This window comes from Anabrus simplex, chromosome 5, assembly GCF_040414725.1.
Source record: "Anabrus simplex isolate iqAnaSimp1 chromosome 5, ASM4041472v1, whole genome shotgun sequence".
Classification (NCBI taxonomy): Eukaryota; Metazoa; Arthropoda; class Insecta; order Orthoptera; family Tettigoniidae; genus Anabrus; species Anabrus simplex.
In genome coordinates, this window is record NC_090269.1 from 239,162,008 (window position 1) to 239,183,963 (window position 21,956).

Here is a 21,956-nt window from a genome sequence, read left to right on the forward strand (position 1 = left end):
CGCAAGGTAAACACAGCCAGTGCCTGCGCCCCATATTCCCTCAGTCGTGTTTGCCCTGTTATAGTGTGCGGAGTGTAGCCTCGTGGTAAACGTGACAACATAATGGCACAACGATGCCATTTGGACCCTGTTTTGCAGGGTAGAATACTCGGCCGCCTGGAAGTAGGCCAGACACAGGCCGAAGTCGCCGTATTCTTGAATGTACCACAAAGTGTCATTTCCAGGCTTTGGGGACGATTTTGAGACACAGGATATGTTAGTCATAGGCCAGTACCAGGCCGATCAAGGGTAACCACCCCTCAGCAGGACCTATATCAGGCCTTAATCGCCCGACGAAATCGGAGTGCACCTGCAAGACAATTGTCGGCGGAGCTTGCAGCCGTCTCAGGGGTTGCCGTTTCCCGGCAAACCGTGTACCGGAGGCTCAGAACAGCAGGGCTGTTTGCCCGACGTCCAGCGCTGTGCGCCCCGCTCACTCCAGCACAGAGATGGGTCCGTTTACTGTGGAGCCGTCAACATCGAAACTGGACCATGAATGAATGGAGCATGTGTTCTTCATAGATGAATCCCGCTTCAGTTTGCAGAACGATCCCCGTCACACATTAATCTGGAGAGAACCGGGTAGCCGATACAACCACAGGAACATCGTGGAACGGGACAAGTATGGTGGTGGTGGCGTCATGGTGTGGGGCGGCATGATTTTGAATGGCCGTACGGACCTGCACATCTTCATGGGTGGTCCGAGGAACACTGTTAACGCTCGGAGATACAGGGATGAGGTACTGAAACCACATGTTCGACTCTTCAGAGGTGCGGTTGGTCCAGACTTCCTCTTAATGGACGATAATGCCCGACCGCACCGCGCTGCTCTGGTGGATGAATTTCTAGCTGGGGAAGATATTCATAGCATGGACTGGCCAGCGGGGTCTGCGGATCAGAATCCCGTAGAACATGCCTGGGATGCATTGGGGAGGCGAATTTCATCCCGTCAGCCTCCACCAAGGACTCTCCAAGACCTTCGCATTGCCCTTTCGGAGGAATGGGATCGACTGCTACAAGAGTTCTTGGACCATCTGATAGACAACATGCCACGTCGCTGCGAAGTATGTGTGGCCGTTAGGGGTAACCATACGCCCTATTAAAGAGCATATTTTGTTGTGGAAGACATTGCCAAGTTTTGTTAGTTGTTGTCAAAAGTGTACCTTAGCTATCAGAACCTTTCTGACACAGTATTTTTTTTTTTTGACAAGTTGTGTGACATATGGTGTGTGATTCAGCTTCCGTTTGTTCAGCAGTCCGTCTGACATTCCTATCAGGCGGTATGGCCTCGTTTAGCGATTATGTTTAACTTTTGGACACTAGTATATAATTAGGGAGCTTCAAGCTCAAAGTTGTTAATTAACTTTCAAAATTGTTATCCCATCTTATGGACTTTTGTACCTGAATTGTTAAAATTCGACATACCAAAGAAACCAAGAACAGCAGAGAAAGAAAATATAACTATAGTTTTAAAGTTTTAAAATTAATCTTCTGATTGTCTTGTATCGACCGATTCATGTCCGCACCCTCTTTCACCTCTGTAATCTACAAAAACACGGTAATAATAATAATAATAATAATAATAATAATAATAATAATAATGTCCGCCTCTGTGGTGTAGTGGTTAGTGTGATTAGCTGCCACCCCCGGGGGCCCGGGTTCGATTCCCGGCTCTTCCACGAAATTTTTAAAAGTGGTACAGACGTGCACATTAATGGTGTCCCGACATGAACAATCAACACTGCCCCACTCCAGTACTGAAAAGAAGGGGAGAGAGTGAAGGGGTAGTGTTGAAGACCAATCCAGTAAAAAACATGGGGGAAGGGAGTGAGGGGTAGAGTCGAAGGCACAATGACTCACCTTCTCGCTTAACGCATTGCTGCATGGACTGCATGCAGACAGCCCGCTACAAGACTTCGTTGTGATCGAAATGGGCACAATGGCGGATGTATTGAAGTACAGCATTGAGTTACCTACTCGTCCGGCCCCGCGGTGTAGGGGGCAACGCGTCCGGCCGCCCCGGGTTCGATTCGCGGCCGGGTCAGGGGGTTTTAATTGTAAATGATTATATCCCTGGCCTGGGGACTGCGTGTTTGTGTCGCCCTTAACGTTTCTCACATTCAACACTCAACACTTCCGCTATTCCAATTACATGCAAGTTCATATATTGTGCAAGTAGGGGCAAAATAACTCTATAGGTCGACGCCCCGAACAAATAGCATTTTAACATTAAAAAATGAAAAAGTAACCTACTCTGACGATTACAGTATTAAGAGGTAAAGGAGGTTTTTAACCGAAAAGTATTTTATACTAGTCAGGAATATTTTGTAGCTGCGTTATATCGGGTCTACCAATCCTTCTTCACCTCGTTCTTGTCATATTTCTATCCATCTCCAAACTGTCTAAGACTGCATGGTATTGCTTGTGCTATTGCTTGGGGGCCATGCGAGCCTCCCACATGCCAATAATACGTCCTCGATTCACCTGTGATAGGATAGGAGCCATCGTATTACAATGTTACTGTATAACGCCGGAATACACACACTGTGTATTCAGCACTACCTGTTCATTCCCTTCCCCTCCTTTTCTGTACTGGAGTGGCCTTCAACACTATCCCTTTACTCTCTCCCCTCCTTTTCAGTACTGGAGTGGGGGAGCGTTGATTGTTTATGTCGGGACACCATTAATGTGCGTGCGTGTACAAGGACTGGAACGAGGTCCACTCAGCCTCGTGAGGTCAACTGAATAGAGGGAGGTTCAATTCCCTCCTCAGCCATCCTCGAAGTGGTTTTCCGTGGCTTCCCCCTTCTCTTCCAGGCAAATGCCGGGATGGTACCTAACTTAAGGCCACGGCCGCGGCCGCTTCCTTTCCTCTTTCTTGTCTATCCCTTCCAATCTTCCCATCCCCTCACAATGCCCCATTCAGCATAGCAGGTGAGACCGCCTGGGCGAGGCACTGGTCCTCCTCCCCAGTTTTATCCCACGACCGAATGTCTCAAGCTCCAGGACACTGCCCTTGAGGCGGTATGGGAAACTGCCCCGGAGGACAGTGTAGTGTGTGGTACTGTGGTATATAATTTGCAGGAATATTGGGGACAGAAGAAGGGAATTCAATATTTAAAATTAAAATCCCTAGCTTGAAATCGGACCCGGGGCCCTCTGAACCGAAGGCCACTAGGCTGTGCATTCAACCAAGTAGCCTGACGAATTGGTGTTCGTGCGGCTATTTTCAGGCACACGCCCAATGGAGGTGAGCTGCATGTAGCTATTTAACCACATGCCAGCTCTCCTACCAATCTTAAATTTCTGGCAGTACTGGAAATCGAATCCGCACCCCTGAGTACGGCAATTAATAATGCTAACCGTTACACTAATGAGTTGAAAAAAAAACCCACATCAAACAGGACTGTTAAATTGAATGGGAAAGCGCTATCTCGTCAACGTTAAAATTGCTAAGTTTATGTACATTTCTAGCTTGAACTCTGAACTGCTTTTAGCACCTGTTGTAGGTTTAATGCACTAAAATGACGTGGTATTTATGGTTTAGGTAATATCAGTGCATTTCTTAATATTTTAAATAAGGTTTGAAAAGGGAAGTTTGTCTAATTTAGGAAGTACTGTAACTGAGTTTTATAACTTTGGTCCAATGGCTTACTTAATTGACATCTGAAAATGTTAATGTTATCGGTTTAGTAGTTATGGGGCAAAAGGACATGTTACACTGACTATTTATTTCATGAATCGGTGATCAATGTGGTATAAGAATATCAGGTATTGTAACCAGTCACTGCCTATCACAACAATTGTGCCGTTTTCATTTTAACACTGGCATTATATCTATTTGCTCTTGTTTTAATGCTAATCATCAGAACAGCGCACTGAAACTGGATTCTTTCAGCTGTATTCAATAATACAATTGACTATAGAGCGCACAGTCAGATGGATATAACTCGGTTATTCTGATGGAGTCAACAGCCGAAACATTATACTTCCGTGTTGAAAGTATTGTTCTCTCAATAAGTCATACACGTACTGTAAATACCTACGTCTTTAATCTTCTTTCTTTATTTATTTCTTTCGTTCTTTCTTTCTTTCTTTCTTTCTTTCTTTCTTTCTTTCTTTCTTTCTTTCTTTCTTTCTTTCTTTCGTAATCAGTTTACCCTCCAGGGTTGGGCTTTCCCTCGGACTCAGGGAGGGATCCCACCTCTACCGGCTCAAGGTCAGTGTCATGGACCGTGAGACTTTGGGTCCGGGATACAATTGAAGAGGAGGATCAGAACCTCGCCCAGGTAGCCTCACCTGCTATGCTTAACAGGGGCCTTGTGGGGGAAAGGGAAGACCTAAAGGGATAGACAAGGAAGAGGGAAGGAAGCGGCCCTGGCCTTAACTTAGGTACCATCCCGGCATTTGCCTGGAGGGAAACCACGTAAAACCACTTCGAGGACGGCTGAGGTGAGAATCGAACCCTCCTTTACTCAGTTGACCTCTCGAGGCTGAGTGGACTCCGTTCCAGCCCTCGTACCACTTTTTCAAACTTCGTGGCAGGACCGAGAATCGAACCGGGGCCTCCGGGGGTGGCAGCTAATCACAATAACCACTACACCACAGAGGCGGGCTGTAAAGACCTACGTCTTTAATTTGTTTAACATTTATTCATTTTCATTATTATTTTAGGTTGTAGTTATTCGCTAAATAAACCAAACCCCATGGCTCAACAGCCCCGAAGGGCCATGGCCTACCAAGCGACCGCTGCTCAACCCGAAGGTCTGCATATTACGAGGTGCCGTTATTTTTTACTTTCTAGACTGGAGCTGCCATCTCACTGTCAGATGGCTCCTCAATTGTAATCGCGTATGCTGAGTAGACCTCGAACCAGCCCTCAGGCACAGGTAAAAATCCCGGACCTGGCCGGGAATCAAACCCGGGGCCTTCGGGTAAGAGGCAGGCACGCTACTCCTACACCGCAGGGCCGGCATTCGCTAAATAGTTAGAAATAAATACAACTCGTGCTCCATATTCTCTCAAGATAACTTCTTTAGCTCTCGTTACATTGCTACAGAGATGATGTCAAATGCTAGAAACAGAGATCAAAGTAATTCAGTATGAATAGGCCTACTCACACAACTAAACCTGAATTCCGAACTGAATACTGAAACCTGTACAGCTATAACTGTTATGGCATTGCTACCATCTTAAGGAATGAATATTACACGTTATTTTGAACCACAGTATTCTAGTCGGGTGGTTTTGAAAATATAAATCTATCAACATGGGCATGTCACAAACAGGGTGATTATAACATAGTAAAATTTAAACGATCCGCCTCTGTGGTGTAGTGGTTAGTGTGATTAGCTGCCACCCCCGGAGGCCCGGATTCGATTCCCCGCTCTGGCACGAAATTTGATAAGTGGTGCAAGGGCTGGAACGGGATCCACTCAGCCTCGGGAGGTCAACTGAATAGAGGTGGGTTCGATTCCCACTTCAGCCATCCTGGAAGTGGTTTTCCGTGGTTTCCCACTTCTCCAGGCAAATGCCGGGATGGTACCTAACTTAAGGCCACGGCCGCTTCCTTCCCAATCTTCCCATTCGCCACCATGGCCCCTGTTCAGCATAGCAGGTGAGGCCGCCTGGGCGAGATACTGGTCATCCTCCCCAGTCGTATACCCCGACCCAATGTCTCACGCTCCAGCACACTGCCCTTGAGGTGGTAGAGGTGGGATCCCTCGCTTAGTCCGAGGGAAAACCAACCCTGGAGGGTAAGCAGATTAAGAAAGAAAGAAAAAACAGGACTGGTTATTCTAGAACGATGCTCCTAACAAAAACCGAGCAAGTGGCCGTGCGATTAGGGTCGCGCAGCTGTGAGCTTGCATTTGGGAGATAGTGGGTTCGCACCCCACTGTCAGCAGGCCTAAGAATGGTTTTCCGTGGTTTCTCATTTTTCACACCAGGCAAAGGCAGGGGCTGTACCTTATGGTTTTCCGTGATTTCTCATTTTCACACCAGGCAAATGCTGGGGCTGTACCTTAATTAAGGCCACGGCCGCATCCTCCCCACTCCTAGCCTTTTCCTACCCCATCGTCGCCATAAGACCTAACTGTGTCGGTGCGACATAAAACAAATTGGAAATCAAGGCAAAGAATATACTAATTGAATGAGGAAATTCTTGAATTTTATGGGGAATGAAATACTGCAAGTCTCAATATTTCTAATGGCCCTACTACCTTTAATAGAGAATGAGAGAATCCTGCAAAATTGCATTAAATCTAAAAAAACATCAAGAGCTTGTACCGCGAGAGAGAATAGGACGCATGAGTCGACTGCACAGATTTATGACATACCTGTATGGCTAAAACAGGGCCTTAATTGAAGACCTTAATGGATGAAGCTGTTACGTTACAGTTTAATGAAACGGAGAAAATCAACTTTAAAGTTTTCAAATTCTCTTTGTCCGCCTCTGTGGTGTAGTGGTTGGCGTGATTAGCTGCCACCCCTGGAGGTCCGGGTTCGATTCCCGGCTCTGCCACGAAAATTTGAAAAGTGGTACGAGGGCTGGAACGGGGTCCACTCAGCCTCGGGAGGTCTACTGAGTAGAGGTGGGTTCGATTCCCACCTCAGCCATCCTGGAAGTGGTTTTCCGTGGTTTCCCACTTCTCCTCCAGGCGAATGCCGGGATGGTACCTAACTTAAGGCCAAGGCCGCTTCCTTCCCTCTTCCTTGTCTATCCCTTCCAATCTCCCCATCCCTCCACAAGGCCCCTGTTCAGCATAGCAGGTGAGGCCGCCTGGGCGAGGTACTGGTCATTCTCCCCAGTTGTATCCCCCGACCAAGAGTCTGAAGCTCCAGGACACTGCCCTTGAGGCGGTAGAGGTGGGATCCCTCGCTGAGTCCGAGGGAAAAGCCGAACCTGGAGGGTAAACAGATGATGATGATGATGATGATGAAATTCTCTTTTTCGTCAGTTCACTCAATGATTGTTTGTCTGGCATTGTTTAGTAATCTCAGTGTGTAAAATGTTGTGTATTTATTAATGTATTTCTAATTTGTCAGATGAGGGAGAATTTCCAAAATAACTGCACGTGACATCTTCATCTACTGCCATGTTTCGAGGATAGCTTTCCTATTCGAGGAAAAATAGAGGTTAGGCTCTTTGCGACAAAGCCACAAGCGTTTTAGACGTAAATAATCTATAAGGTCTCACTTATAAACTCAGACCGTTCAGCGGCGTTTCTACTCTCCGAGACCTTACGGGAGAAGCGTGCACGTTTTCGACCTAGCATCAGTCGCCAGTCTGAATCTCAGCTGTTAAAATGGTGCAACAGTTATCATTGCAACACCGTATTGTCGTATCTAATAGTTATTTTACCGGGCGAGTTGGCCGTGCGCTTAGAGGCGCGCGGCTGTGAGCTTGCATCCGGGAGATAGCAGGTTCGAATCCCACTATCGGCAGCCCTGAAGATGGTTTTCCGTGGTTTCCCATTTTCACACCAGGCAAATGCTGGGGCTGTACCTTAATTAAGGCCACGGCCGCTTCCTTCCAACTCCTAGGCCTTTCCTATCCCATCGTCGCCATAAGACCTATCTGTGTCGGTGCGACGTAAAGCCCCTAGCAAAAAAAAAAAATAGTTATTTTAAGTTCGAGTCGGCTCGACAATTTCATGAGCATAGATTCACGCAATTGTAAATAAATTCTAAACTCCTGGCTCAGTGCTCAATAAAAAACATGCGCGCACACGAACAGCTTTGACAGATGAAAAGCTAAGATGACATTGGCGCGAATCTTCAGCGGTCACCGAATAAATCACTATAATACGTTTGGTAAGTGTATTTTGTTTTGTTTATAGTGCATGTTTTCGTGCATGTTTTTAGCGCATATCTTTGGAGTTTTTTTATTGCATATGAATCCAGGCCCTAGTGACCACTCTCGAACGTACATACTTACTTGTCCGAAACATTTCTATGGTAGCTTTGCCGTAAGTGTCATATTTCTCACATCATAAGCCTGTCCTTCATACGCTTTGTAACTGGTGTTAAGCCAGTATCTGAATAATCGCAGCCCAAAATAAATCATCGCGTTGTATTTCTCCAAACCATAGGGTCTCTTTTATAAACTCAGACGGAGCTACACGGGCCCATTGTTTAAAACTTGCTGATCCAGCCATAAGAGTGAGATACTATGATCATCGAATGATCGTTTATTCGACCCAGAGCTTGTGTTCTTTTTAGTATGAGGCCTGGTTTCATCTAAATGGTCATGTGAACAGTCATAACTAGGGCTCGGATGTTTAAGACCTAAAAATAGCCCAAACAAGCAAGCAAATATGACCTCAAAAGTGACGAAATATGACGTAAAAATTAAAAAATATGACCCGAAAATGATTAATCTAAATATGACAGTTTTAAAATAAGTTATAAATACAAACGCAATTCCTTTGATACATATTTGTTAACTAAATTCTTTATTCTTACTTTCATATTATTTTTCTGAATATACATGTTTAGCAGTTATTCAGTCTATTGTCCGTCATTCACTTATCAAACATTTATGAATACATAAACCAAACCAAACCCCATGGCACTACAGCCCTTGAAGGGCCTTGGCCTACCAACCGACCGCTGCTCAGTCCGAAGGACTGCAGATTACGAGGTGTCGTGTGGTCAGCACGACGAATCCTCTCGGCCGTTATTCTTGGCTTTCTAGACCGGCGCCGCTATCTCACCGTCAGATAGCTCCTCAATTCTAATCACGTAGGCTGAGTGGACCTCGAACCAGCCCTCAGGTCCAGGTAAAAATCCCTGACCTGGCCGCGAATCGAACCCGGGACCTCCGGGTGAGAGGCAGACACGCTATCCCTACACCACGGGGCCGGCTTTATGAATACATAGGTACCTATAAAATGCTAAATTCGCTAAAATTATCAGATCACACAACATTTTAAATGTCCATGTGATTGTTGTACTGAAAGTTCCACACTTCCCACAATTGCAATACTTGCATGAATGTCTAAGATAGCAGCTTCTAAACGAGTAATTACACTCGATATAATTCCAAAGTGACTTAATATACGCCTGACTTCTGACAAACTGTTGGAAAACAATTCCTGCGCAATGTTGATAAAAGAAGCAGAGTATTCCACTTCTATTAACTTCAGATGTGATAACGAGAAACAGTTTTGTGAATAGGCTACTAGTTAGCATTCGATAAGTTGAAGATGATTTTGCACAGCTACAGCTGTCGTCAAACCGCCGAATTATGACCGAAATACGACGTTTCTACGAAAATAGCTCAAAATATGACCTTATGAAAAGAAATAACCAAAATATGCATTTATATGACAATTAAACATCACTTAATTGTGACGATAATCACCTGATTTGCACCAAAATCCAATCAGGCAAGAAAATAGAGACAAAGAAAAAAATATGACTTTTCCTAAACATCCGAGCCTTAGTCATAACTCTCGCTATTGGTATGCAGAAAATCCTAATACTCTTTATGAATTCCCTCGTTATGGAGGACGACACTTCCAGCATATTTTATAAGGTAAGATTTCATATAAGATTGTGTATACTGCTAATAATAAGAGTTGGTGTGTGACATTTCTTAGAGGGAGGTCCGTTTACTGCCTGCCGGGGCGGGATAAAGGGAGTGGCTGTGTGATTGCCATGGAAACGAGGGAGGGGCGACTGCGGTTGCCATGGAGATAAAACTTCAGGGCAGCTCGTCTTTCTGGGAGTTGCCAAACCTGTCATTGTCACTGATAAGAACCTGATTGTTTGTATAAGAGTGATCGCAAATGGGACGACACCACCTGGCCAGGTAGTCTACAGCAGATCACAGCAGTCAGAATGAAAGAGGGAACAAGTGAGCCGGAAGAGAGGGGTAAGAGCATGTAGAAAAGAATGCTTGAATGTGGCAACATCGTGAAATGGCACGTGCAATGCTCCTCCCTCCAACCTTACCTGTCAGACGCCAACTTTAGTTAAGTCTAGTATACACGCTTAAAGCAGGGCGGCCGTGCGCGACATAAGCTCGGCTGAGGCAGCTGCCGTAGCGCAGAGTACATACACCGTGCGCGCTCATTCTGAGTTTGTAAGAGAGACCCTATGGTTTGGAGAATTTTGGGCTGCGATTATTCAGATACTGGCTTAACGCCAGTTACAAAGCGTATGAAGGATAGGCTTATGATGTGAGAAATATGACACTTACGACAAAGCTAACAGAGAAATGTTTCGGACAAGTAAGTATGTACATTGGAGAGTAATCACTAGGGCCCGGATTCATATGCAAAAAACTCCAAAAATATGCACTAAAAATGTTGAAAATATGCACTATAGACAAAACAAAATACACTTACCAAACTTATTATTTAATTTTAACTCGGTGTTAAACTAACAAACATGTTTCATTCCTTGTAAAATGTTGCATGGGAGTAGGTTATCAAGAGTTTTTCACTATTTTTAGGGGTCAATAACTTTCTGTTGTCGGACAGAATTAATTTATACGCTGAAAATGATCGTTCTACATCGACGGACGTAACTGGGCAATACTTGTATACTGGCACTGACCGCTCGGAACATTATTCCGGCAAAGACTGCCTGATTCCACTTATGTAGTTGCTTATGGATTGAATCTTCTTCAATCCTGGGTTTGAGTCCAACGCTGCACTGATTTTCCTTTTAACTTTTTCTCCAGTTTCACCAGGGACACCATTTAAAGAACTGATGGCGTTTTGAATTAACTGAAGGGACTCGTGTAGGGATGCACCACGAGTTTCTAGGCCGTTAATCGCCTTCGAAAGTGACGAGTAATACACATGGATGAAACTGATATCATTATATACAGGTTCAGATTCAAATGCGCACTTTGCTTCACGAACACACGCAGTACATGACTATCTTCAATTCTTTTAACTACATCTTTCACTTGATTAAAGTTCTCCTGGTAGAACGATAGTGCGGATAACCAAGTTCCCCATCTTGTGAAAACAGGTGCCGGTGGAAGAGAAACCTGAGGCAGATGAGTTTTATACAACTGTACACGAGCCGGAGCTTTTAGGAACAGTTTTTTCCAACTTGGAATTACTTTGTTGACAGATGGAAAGAGGGTACATACCTCTTCTGCAATACGATGCAATCCATAGGCCAAACATGTGACATGGATGATATTTGGGAAAAATACTCGAAGAGAATGGACCACCTTTCAACATATACGAAACTGCATCTGTGACTAAAAGGCGCCATTTGTAACAATCACTCTCCGATTCAGTAGGCCACAGAACTCTCAGGGAATCGCTAACAAATCTTGCAACTGTAGCGTGGCTGGTTTTTTCTAGCACTTTGCACGAAAGTAAATGAGGTTTGTCGGCTTCTTCCGAACATAATTTCCCACTATGAAATTCGCAATGGTCCGCCTCTGTGGTGTAGTAGTTAGTGTGATTAGCTGCCACCCCCGGAGGTCCGGGTTCGATTCCCGGCTCTGCCACGAAATTTGAGAAGTAGCACGAGGGCTGGAACGGGGTCCACTCAGCCTCGGGAGGTCAACTGAGTAGAAGTGAGTTCGATTTCTACCTCAGCCATCCTGGAAGTGGTTTTCCGTGATTTCCCACTTCTCCTACAGGCAGATGCCCGAATGGTACCTAACTTAAGGCCTCGGCCACTTCCTTCCCTCTTCCTCGTCTATCCCTTCCAATTTTCATATCCCCCCCCCCGTAAGGCCCCTGTTGAGCATAGCAGGTGAGACCGCCTGGGCGAGGTACTGGTCATCCTCCCCAGTTGTATCCCCCGACCCAGAGTCTGAAGCTCAGGACACTGCCCTTGAAGCGGTAGAGGTGGGATCCCTCGCTGAGTCCGAGGGAGAAACCGACCCTGGCGGGTAAACAGATAAAGAAGATGAAGAAGAAGAAATTCGCAATGTAGCGACCACACGAATCGGTTGTTTCATCTACCAATCTCCAGGCACAATTCCCTCCTATGTCAGATCATATCGAATCAACGACAGAAGCATGCAGTGAAAGTAAATAGTTCTTCCTAGCACAATAGTTTTCAAGAAACAAGCGTAGATGTGGACTATTCAGTTTATGCAGTGGAATGTTGCTGCATACAAAAAAGTCTTACAATTATCAGCAGAAAATGTACCAACCGTGTTTTCACGTCGGTTAAAAGTATCTGTTGCGTATTCTTACTCTGCTCTTTTGATATGAGATGTGAAGTTGTTTTCGAATGCTGTTCAAGTTGAAATTTTTTTATCACATTTTGAAGACCTTAAAAAGTAGTTAGTGGGACGTAAAGCAAATAACATATTTTATCACATTTTACACTCTTGTCGCACACTTGACAGTACACTACATCACCGTCACTTGTATAGTCACTATTGCCTGATATCCACTGTTTAATTAAAAAAGACCTAGAGCTCTTATCTTTAGGCATTTTTACAGTTTAATCTGGTAAAACACTGCAATAGACGACCAGCAAGTTAAGAGACGAGTGCACTTGTTTAAGCAAACCTTGGGAGGCTACTGTAAGGAGAAAGGAATGTCAGAAAGAAGGAAATAGCTGTCGTGAAATGGGTCATAATCCGTCTACCTGCTTGTATTGCGACACCGAAAGCCCTTTCCTTGATCAGGAGAAGGCTTTTCGTGTTGCCAGGGGATGTAAAACATATAGAGTTCATTACATTTTTCATTTCATTCAGAAATCTTAGATAATAATCGATCACACATAAGAGGAAAATATACTTCCTGAGCTCATTTTACCAGAAAACTGAAAAATAAGTGTGAATGATCCCATTTAAAGCAAAATTATGTTACTTACAAATGCATATTTCGGCCGTTTTAATTGTTTCGCTTATATTTTGCTCATTTAAATTATATAAAATCATATTTGGTTATATTTTGAGCATTTTTGCTTTAACTGATGCGTCTTTTTAATATGATAGGCCTACATGTTATCTACGTCGAGTTTCGAACACATAGTTTTCTTTCTTTTCCCGGAATAGACAGGTAGCAGGTTTAGAAGATCTAATTCCGTAAAAGAGCTGCTGAGCAGACGTCTCTCATTGGGAAGGATGTCACTTCAGTGGATATATTTAACTGGGAAGCAATTAGCAAACAAGGAAATTCCATCCTTTCTCTGGCCCAGTTCATCCTTGATGTGTCCAGTTACAGCCCTCTTTCCCTTGCACCACCAACGAATTCCAACAGATTGGTCACACTTCTATACATTTTTTTTTTTTTTTGCTAGTTGCTTTACGTCGCACCGACACATATAGGTCTTATGGCGAAGGTGGGACAGGAAAGGGCTAGGAGTTGGAAGGATGCGGCCGTGGCCTTAATTAAGGTACAGCCCCAGCATTTGCCTGGTGTGAAAATGGGAAACCACGGAAAACCATTTTCAGGGCTGCCGACAGTGGGGTTCGAACCTACTATCTCCCGAATACTGGATACTGCACTTCAATACTACAGATGATGATGATGATGATGATGATGATGATGATGCTTGTTGTTTAAAGGGGCTTAACATCTAAGGTCATCGACCCAAAGTACTGTAGTGAATCCCATTATATCTAACGTGAAATGTACTGAAGACGTAAAATTAAGAAATGACATGAAAGAGTTCGGCAAAGAGATCTTCAGTAGGCCCACTGACGGAACTATTCTCTTCGGTAAAGCGTCTGAAGTAAAGGTAGCGGCAGTAAAGCGATTTAATGTGTATTCATATTGAAAGTTTTAACGTAGGTACTGTGGCTCTGTCAGTTTGCATGGTTTAATCTATCTGCTGTATTACCACTAATCACGGTTAGCGCTGTTAGCTGCCTCCTCAGAGGCCTGGATTCGATGCCCGATACTGCCAGAAATTTATGAAAGCCAGGAGGGCTGATATGTGGTTGAAATTGTACATGCAACTGACCTCCATTGGTGTGTGCCTGAAAGGAGCTGCACCACCACGAGATGAAGACACGAGTGCACTGTGTACTTTATGGTACCGGTACTTAAGTCGTTTAATATTAGTAATACTCTCATATTTTCTACCTATCGCTAAATTCCATAAGTCATACTTTACCTTTTATCGGTCATATTAAGCTAATTGGCTATTTGCTTGCATATTTCGTACTTTTTTAGGTCAAAAACTTCCGAACCTTAGTGATAGCACATCCGACCAAAGAATCTAAACTGATCGATTCTTCATGTACTCTTTCTCTTTGAAGGAATTGAAACTGGAATCTAGCCCTTCCTCGTAGTCGGTCAAATCGACTAAACATTCTGACATTCATTAGCGATGAATGTTAGTCGATGCTAACACGAATTTTAAATGCGAAGGATGTTTGTGTTTGTCCTAAAACTCTCCTCTTCATATTCAGACAACACAAAACACTACCAACTACTACAGAAACACTGATTACATCTCTCACACATAGTTGACGTCAGGAAGGGCATCCGGTCGTAAGACAGGGCCACATCCATAGGTGCGACACAATTTGCACCCGCGACCCGACAGGTGTGGGAGAAAGTGGTCGATTATTGTTATTATTTCTTTTTAAATATTTCAATTTTACTTATATTCTTATTTCAGCCACATACCCTATTTTTTGTTAAAAATAATTAGGCTTCTACAGTCTACCGTTTTGAATTTTCAAATTTGAAAACCCCTCTCACCGAAAGAGGTGGCTTTGGTCACGTAGCTGTTGACTTTCATTCGGGAGATGGTGGGTTCGAATGATAATAATAATAATAATAATAATAATAATAATAATAATAATAATAATAATAATAATAATAATGGTTTTACGTCCCACTCTTTTACGGTTTTCAGAGAACCGAGCGAGTTGGCCGTACGGTCAGAGATGAGCTTGCACTCGGGAGATAGTGGTTTCGAACCCCACTGTTGACAGTCCTGAAGATGGTTTTCAGTGGTTTCCCATTTTCACGCCAGGCTAATGCTGGGGCTGTACATGAGGTAAGGCCATGGCCATTTCCTTCCCACTCCTAGCCCTGTTCGATCCCATTGTCACCATAACTCCTGTCTGTGTCGGTGCAGCGTAAAATCAATTAATTCTAAAAAAACAGAGTTTTTTGGAGATATCGGGGAGTTGGCTATTTGATCTACAGGAGTTCTTTCACGGCACGAAGCTGACATCTTTGAACACCTTCAAATACCACCGGACTGCCAAGTCGGACTCATAAGGCCAGCGCTCCATCGTCTGAGCTACCCGGCCGTGCTGCTGGGCTCGAACTACACTACGTGTATGTCGGTGCAACGTATTCATATCACGTAGTTACTCTTACGGTTTCCGGAGAAGCCGAGGTGTCGGATTTTTTTTCCCCGGAGATGTTATTTTACATGCGGGTAAATATACCGACTCGAGGCTGGGGTATTTGAGCACCTTCAAATACCACCGCACTGAGCTAGTTTCGAACCTGCCAACTTGGAGCGAAAACCAGCGCTCTACCGTCTGAGCTAGTCAATCCGGCTTCTCTCGTTTCTTCTACATTATTCTTAAATGCATGGGTTTCTGAGGGGGGAAAATGGTATAGTAGAATAGGGATCAAGGGATTTACAGAGATTACAAAGAGGTGGAGGTGGGGGCAGCTGGGAAAGTCTAGGAAACACTGCATTAAATAGAAGCAGGCCGGTATTTCGGATATAGAGGATCGCATGTACTGCTGTATACAAGGCGAAAAAGGAATCTGGATCATTGACTGCCAGGAACTTTCTCAAGACACGGGATTTAACGAGAACAAAACACAAAGAGGATTGTTACTGGTTCGTGCAGAGAAGCACATGATGTGACTCACCTTTATTGAAGCCGCTGACATAGGCGGGCGCTTTGATGGCGTGGTTCTGAAGATCATCCTTTACGTCTTCGTTTGACTTGTGAACGTTTACGTACTGGTTGATGGTGACGGGAGCGTTGTAGTTGAAACGAGATCCGATGTGTACGTTACTTGAATTCTCCACTTTCACTTCCGTTGGGGACACGGCTTGTCTTAAGGCTAGATCGTCTACATCAGAACTATCGGAGTCCTCGTCCTCATCTTCATCTTCATCTTCATCCTCTCTCTCTACATCCGTGTCGTAATTTACCTCAGATACTGCAGTCACTGATCCAGACATGGCGTCGGCAATTAACGAGCAGTTTCCTTTCCTTATGCTTAATGTGGAACATTAATGTGACCGATATGAGGATCCTTCTGTAACATTATAAACTCCTATCTCCCAAGTTAAACATACATCCTAGAAGAGTTAAGTTGCCGGTATATTACAGAAATCCTCCAAACTAAAGAACACAAAACAAATCAAATTTTTCACCGTTTTCTAGCTTTAAAAATATTGAATTATCAGCATACACTTATCATATAATAAATAGTGGCACGAATATGATTCTATTTCTTAAAAAGAATGAATCGTTAACCAACGAATCAAACGCTTCCTTCTTCAACTTCACTACAGAACGTTTATTAAACTCGGTCAATAAGTCAGCCTACTAAAATTTAACACATTCCCCAAGAAGTTTTCACCACCAACAAGAGAGTTTCTTTCGAACGTTTGTTGATAATTGAAAGACTATTTAGTAAGCTGAATTAATCTCTAAACAGTAAAAACGTTTATTTATAGTGAAGGACAAAACTTCAGTTTTAACATGAGTTTTCTCTAGGCACGATAAAAATGTGCTGTCGTATAATGTCTAAGAAATCAGTGGTTTCTTACTTAACGCCATTAACTAAAAAGCTATTGGATTTAGACAGCAGTGGAGCACGGTTTCTTGAAGGAGCACTTAACACGTAGTAATCACATCGAACTTGGAATGTGAGCTGTAACGGCTGTCAGCAATTGTTTGCCGTAACACTACAACTGAACTTAGCCAACAAGACGCTCACACTTGTCATTTCCCGCTGTCACTGCGAGAGTCCGGCGCGGCGCTCAGCGAGAGGAACTACGGTACAGCACAAACTCACTCTACGCAGGCGCGTACTAACACACTGTTCTTTTCCAAGACAACGGAACTGCACATGGCACAATACTCCCGAATTCATCCTATGGAAATGATAATTTCGAGTCGTTATTTTGTAGAACTTCTACGTGCATAGTGTATCTGTCTGTTAGGTCATCAGCCCAGAGGCTGGTTGGATCCTCAAATAGCACCACCAAAGGTTATGCGGTTATAAGGAAACCGCAAAAACCAATGACAGCACCAAAATGAGGCGTACTAGGCAAGACGAGGAATGAGGTAGTTTGCCATTGCTTTCCTCACTGGGTCAGAAAGTGCTATTGCAGCACGACTGACCCTACAGTATGAGCAACACCTTTCATAACACTCTGATGCACTAGTCGTGCTCTGAATGTCATTACTCAGCACCACCCATACCCCAGCAGCTTCCATATTGTCACAGCCATGGATGAGACTGGGACTTCGGTGGAAGCTACACTTTACTCTGGCCTGTCCCAAGAGATGGATACAAAAGTACTGTATCCATCAATAATTGGCAGCAGGCAAGCATAGTGTATAAGATGGTTTTATTTTCTTCTTCTTCTTCTTTCCGATGAGGCCTGCTATGGACCACGTGCCAATTTCAATTCATTTCTTCATACTTTGTTGTTTTCTCTTCCGTTCTTCCCAATATTCTTTCATCCTTTCTATGCTGTTTCTTTCTGTCCTCGGACCACTTTGCACCACGTTTCTTGTTCAGTCTTCCTTGGAATCCTTCCATACTTACTACCCTCTTTCTAAAAATCTCTCTGTCCATAGTTACTTCTTCTGTTATATTATTTCTTTCTAAATCTTTCTTTAGTTCTTGAATCCAGCTAGTTGTTGCCTTTTTGTCCCAAAGGTACTTGTAAATCTTTTTTGTTAATCTGGAATCATCTATTCTGTAAAAATGTCGAAAAATTGCAATATCTTTTTTTCTTGTGGTTTCTATTATGTATACTATGTTCTTGTATATTTTATCATTCGATCCTAATTTTCATACTTCTGTTATTTTTTTATTTTATTTAGGTACTAACATTTCCGGTCACTCCATGTGAGATTTGTGCTGAACAAAGCGGAGGCGGAGCAGGTTTTTCTCCGGGTACTCCGGTTTTCCCTGTCATTTTTCATTCCAGCAACACTCTCCACTGTAACTTCATTCCATCTGTCAATCCTTAATCATTGCCTCAGAGGCTTCGGCAGCCGGCTCAATTCCTATCCTCGTTGCTAGATGGGGGGTTCATTCGTTCCATTCCTGACCCGGTTAAATGACTGGAAACAGGCTGTGGATTTTCTTCTTAGGTACTTACATTGCAGTAACCGTCATAGCCTACTAACGTACTGCCGGGCTGAGTAGCTTGGGCTGAGCCCAACTTAGCAGGTTCGATCCTAGCTTAGTCCGCTGGTATTTGAAGATGCTCAAATACGTCGGCCTCGTGTCGGTGATTTACTGGCACGTTAAAGAACTCCTGTGGGACAAAATTCCGACACCTCGGCATCTCCGAACCGTAAGGGTAGGCAGTGGAGCGTAAAATCAATAATATTATTACTACTAACGTACTCTCAATGAAACAATGAAAATAGCACAGCCTGTCAGTTGACTGAAAGGGGCTCTACTGTAATTTAGGGAGCGTGGATTGGCGACTACGGAACCTCTAGAGTTTGGTCTGACATTGTTTTCACTTACTTGTGCTGGACTCAACACTTTCATTTTTCTCATCCAACCTCCCTTGATCAACTATTGATCTCTTCCGACCCCGGCGATATTAGGCTTGCGAGGCCTAAGGAGTATTGTATTTCCACCCCCCTTAGTGACACAAGCTTTCCTATTATTTTGCAGGTACCCCCATTCATCAAAGGGTCAGATCGCTTCCATTTTTTTCTCTGATTAGTGTTAAGAGAGCATAGTTATCCAGCAGTATCTGCTTACGACCCATACGACCGCAAAAACCATGCTATCTCAAATAAATCTCCCGCCTAAGAAAATCTGGTGGACTGGCCGAGTGAGAAGGTTCTGGGTCGTAAGTAGATAAAAAAAAGTCTTATTCTGCCTACAGAAGTACACATAGGTAAGTCCTCTACCTGAATAATAACAATAAAATCCGCTTATAAGTAAAAATCGCATCCTTACCACACATCTGTTAAAAGGACTTTGATTGAAATTACACCGGTATTACTCAGTAAACTACAATATAACTGGCCTAACTTCACAATGATTTCTAAGGACATCCGTTTGTTTGTTTGTTTGTTTGTTTGTTTGTTTGTTTGTTTGTTTGTTTGTTTGTTTGTTTGTTTGTTTGTTTGTTTGTTTGTTTGTTTGTTTTTTGACCGAGCGAGTGGCCGCGTGGTTTGGGGCAAGCAGCTGTCAGCTTGCATTCGGGAGATATTGGGTTCGAATCCCACTGTCGGCAGTTATGAAGATGGTTTTCCATTGTTTCCTATTTTCACACCAGGCAAATGCTGGTGCTGTACCTTAATTAAGGCCATGGTGGTTTCCTTGTCGCTCCTAGCCCTTTCTTATTCTATTGTAGCCGTAAGACCTATATGTGTCGGTGCGACGTACAAGCAAATTGTACGAACCATAGAAAAAAGTCTCCAATACCCACTCAAGGCATATGACTACTAAAGGACGATCAGGAATTCTGATTCGCAGATGAGATGCCACGGTGCCTTCAAAAGAAGACAGAGCGTCGCCTGTAAGGTCTAGTGTTGGCTACTGAATGCATGATTCGAAGCAGTGTATCGATTCATTCAAGTGTCCGAGTGAATCGATTCACAGGAACGGCGAGCTCACGGCACACGATTCAGCTTACTCCCAGCGGACAGTGCTGAGTGGCGCACTCACTGGACGTTGACGGGGAGCCGAGCTTTCGCTGCAGCGAGACAGTGAATCATGGCACATCGAAAGAATCGTGAACGAGCGCGGCTCAGTGAGACACATGATACACACGGCTCCTTATCGGCTCACTGGACACGCGGAGAGCCGAGCTTCCGCTGCAGCGAGACAGTGAATCATGGCACATCGAAAGAATCGTGAACGAGCGCGGCTCAGTGAGACACATGATACACACGGCTCCTTATCGGCTCACTGGACACGCGGAGAGCCGAGCTTCCGCTGCAGCGAGACATACAGTGAGCCATGGCACACGAAAAGAACCGTGAACGAGCCGGCTCAGTGAGACACGAGATACGCACGGCTCCTTATCGGCTCACTGCAGCGAGACATACAGTGAGCCATGCTACACTGAAAGAATCGTATGCTATAATGGACTCTCGAGCTCAGCTCATTTGAAAATAATACCCATTTGCATTCACTGTCCTCTTCTTACAGGGAGGTTTAAATAATAGATGGATTTATTTGCAGTGTTAAAAAGGTAGTCACAACATAATTCTGAAGTAGCTAGTAAGTAGGTAGGCTATTAGGTTATACTATTTATTAGTTTAATGAATATTAGTATTATAACTTACTTGACATTTGACAATTAAACTCAACTCTAGCCTGCCCTATGACTATGAGTCATGCTCATGACCACTCAAAAGTACCTATTTTATATTGGGAAGAACGGCTCAGTATTTTCTCAGTTCATATGTCACATCGTTGCACAAGACTTCAATCATATGTGGACAGACGCAATAACAGTATGTTGAATCAGAAAACCAGCGGGATACTGTACATCTCGGGTAGCCTATACAAAATATGACGATTTAAAGAATCCTCAGCTGATAGAAAAATACATATTTTCAAAAATGTCTGAGTGAGTTGTCGTGCGGTTAATATCGCGTGGCTATGCGCTTGCATTCGGGGGATGAAGGATTCGAATCCTACCGTCGGCAGCCGTTAAGATGGTTTTCCGTAGTTTCCCCATTTTCACACCAGGAAATGCTGGGACTGTACCTTAATTCAGGCCATGGCTGCTACCTTCCGAATCGTAACCTTTCCCACCCTGCGTCGCCGGAAACCTTCGATGTATTAGAGTAACTAGCATTTTTTCTAAGAGAGATGTTCATAGTATGAAGACCAGATGGCAGCTGCGAGCACTGAATGCTGTTGCTGCTGTCTTACCAGCACATACTACACAGATGCAGTAGGAGCGGTGACCAATGAGCCGTGAATCGGATCACTGTATCGATTCAGTAATGTGAGCGGAATCAAATGAATCGATTCAGTAAAATGAATCGAATGTCCCATCACTAGTAAAGTCAGCTCGTGATGTATACGACTACAAACATAGAAAAAGGGGATGGAGGGAGAGACGGGGATAGGGGGAGTAAAAAATTGTTAAACATATAGAGAATGTGTTTTAACTTTCAGTAATGTATAATCGAACTTGCATTACTTGTCCAGGGTGTCAATATTTCCTGAGATAAAGGGATTAACTTTGTTCTTTATATTTTGTTTTCTAGTGGGACTATGCCGTTTTCTACACCTAGCATTGCGGATATGGACTAAATTCAGGATTATTTTTTCTAAATCTGACAATTCTTATCGAAAAAATTGAATGCCTTCATACGTATTCGAATCAATTACTAACAGACGGCCAAGGCATGCACAACATACTGTACTGTACAGAGTTATTTCACATTCTTACAATAGCTAGGTGTTCTCTATACTGTGCCCAATAGTACGTTATCGTAATAATAATAATAATAATAATAATAATAATAATAATAATAATAATAATAATAATAATAATAATATTTTTTTTTCCATCGTCGCCATAAGACATATCTGTGTCGGTGCGACGTAAAGCCCCTAGCAAAAAAAGTAATAATAATTTTACCGGTGGTACACCAACTCCGTACATTCAAACGAAGCGCCTTTTAGAAGGCATCTGTAATACGAACAGTGAACTTTCTAGTGATAGAAGTTTGAACGTTTTTCGTCAGATGTCTCTACTGTCGACTTAACGTGCCCCCTCTTGTGCGAGGATGAACAGTTAATTTTCAAAGTAAT

General features: G+C 43.6%; 1 protein-coding gene across 3 annotated transcripts in view; it reads right to left on the reverse strand.

Moving 5' to 3' along the window:
* The window catches only part of LOC136873933 (uncharacterized), a 223,359-nt gene extending 206,437 nt beyond the window's left edge, over nucleotides 1–16,922 (reverse strand). For all 3 annotated transcript variants that reach the window (XM_067147296.2, XM_067147295.2, XM_067147294.2), the window contains exon 1: nucleotides 15,831–16,922. In XM_067147296.2, coding sequence (XP_067003397.2) covers nucleotides 15,831–16,149 — 319 coding nt within the window. In that variant the 5' untranslated portion in view covers nucleotides 16,150–16,922. The remainder of the gene's footprint in view (nucleotides 1–15,830) is intronic.
* Nucleotides 16,923–21,956: the final 5,034 nt, after the last annotated feature.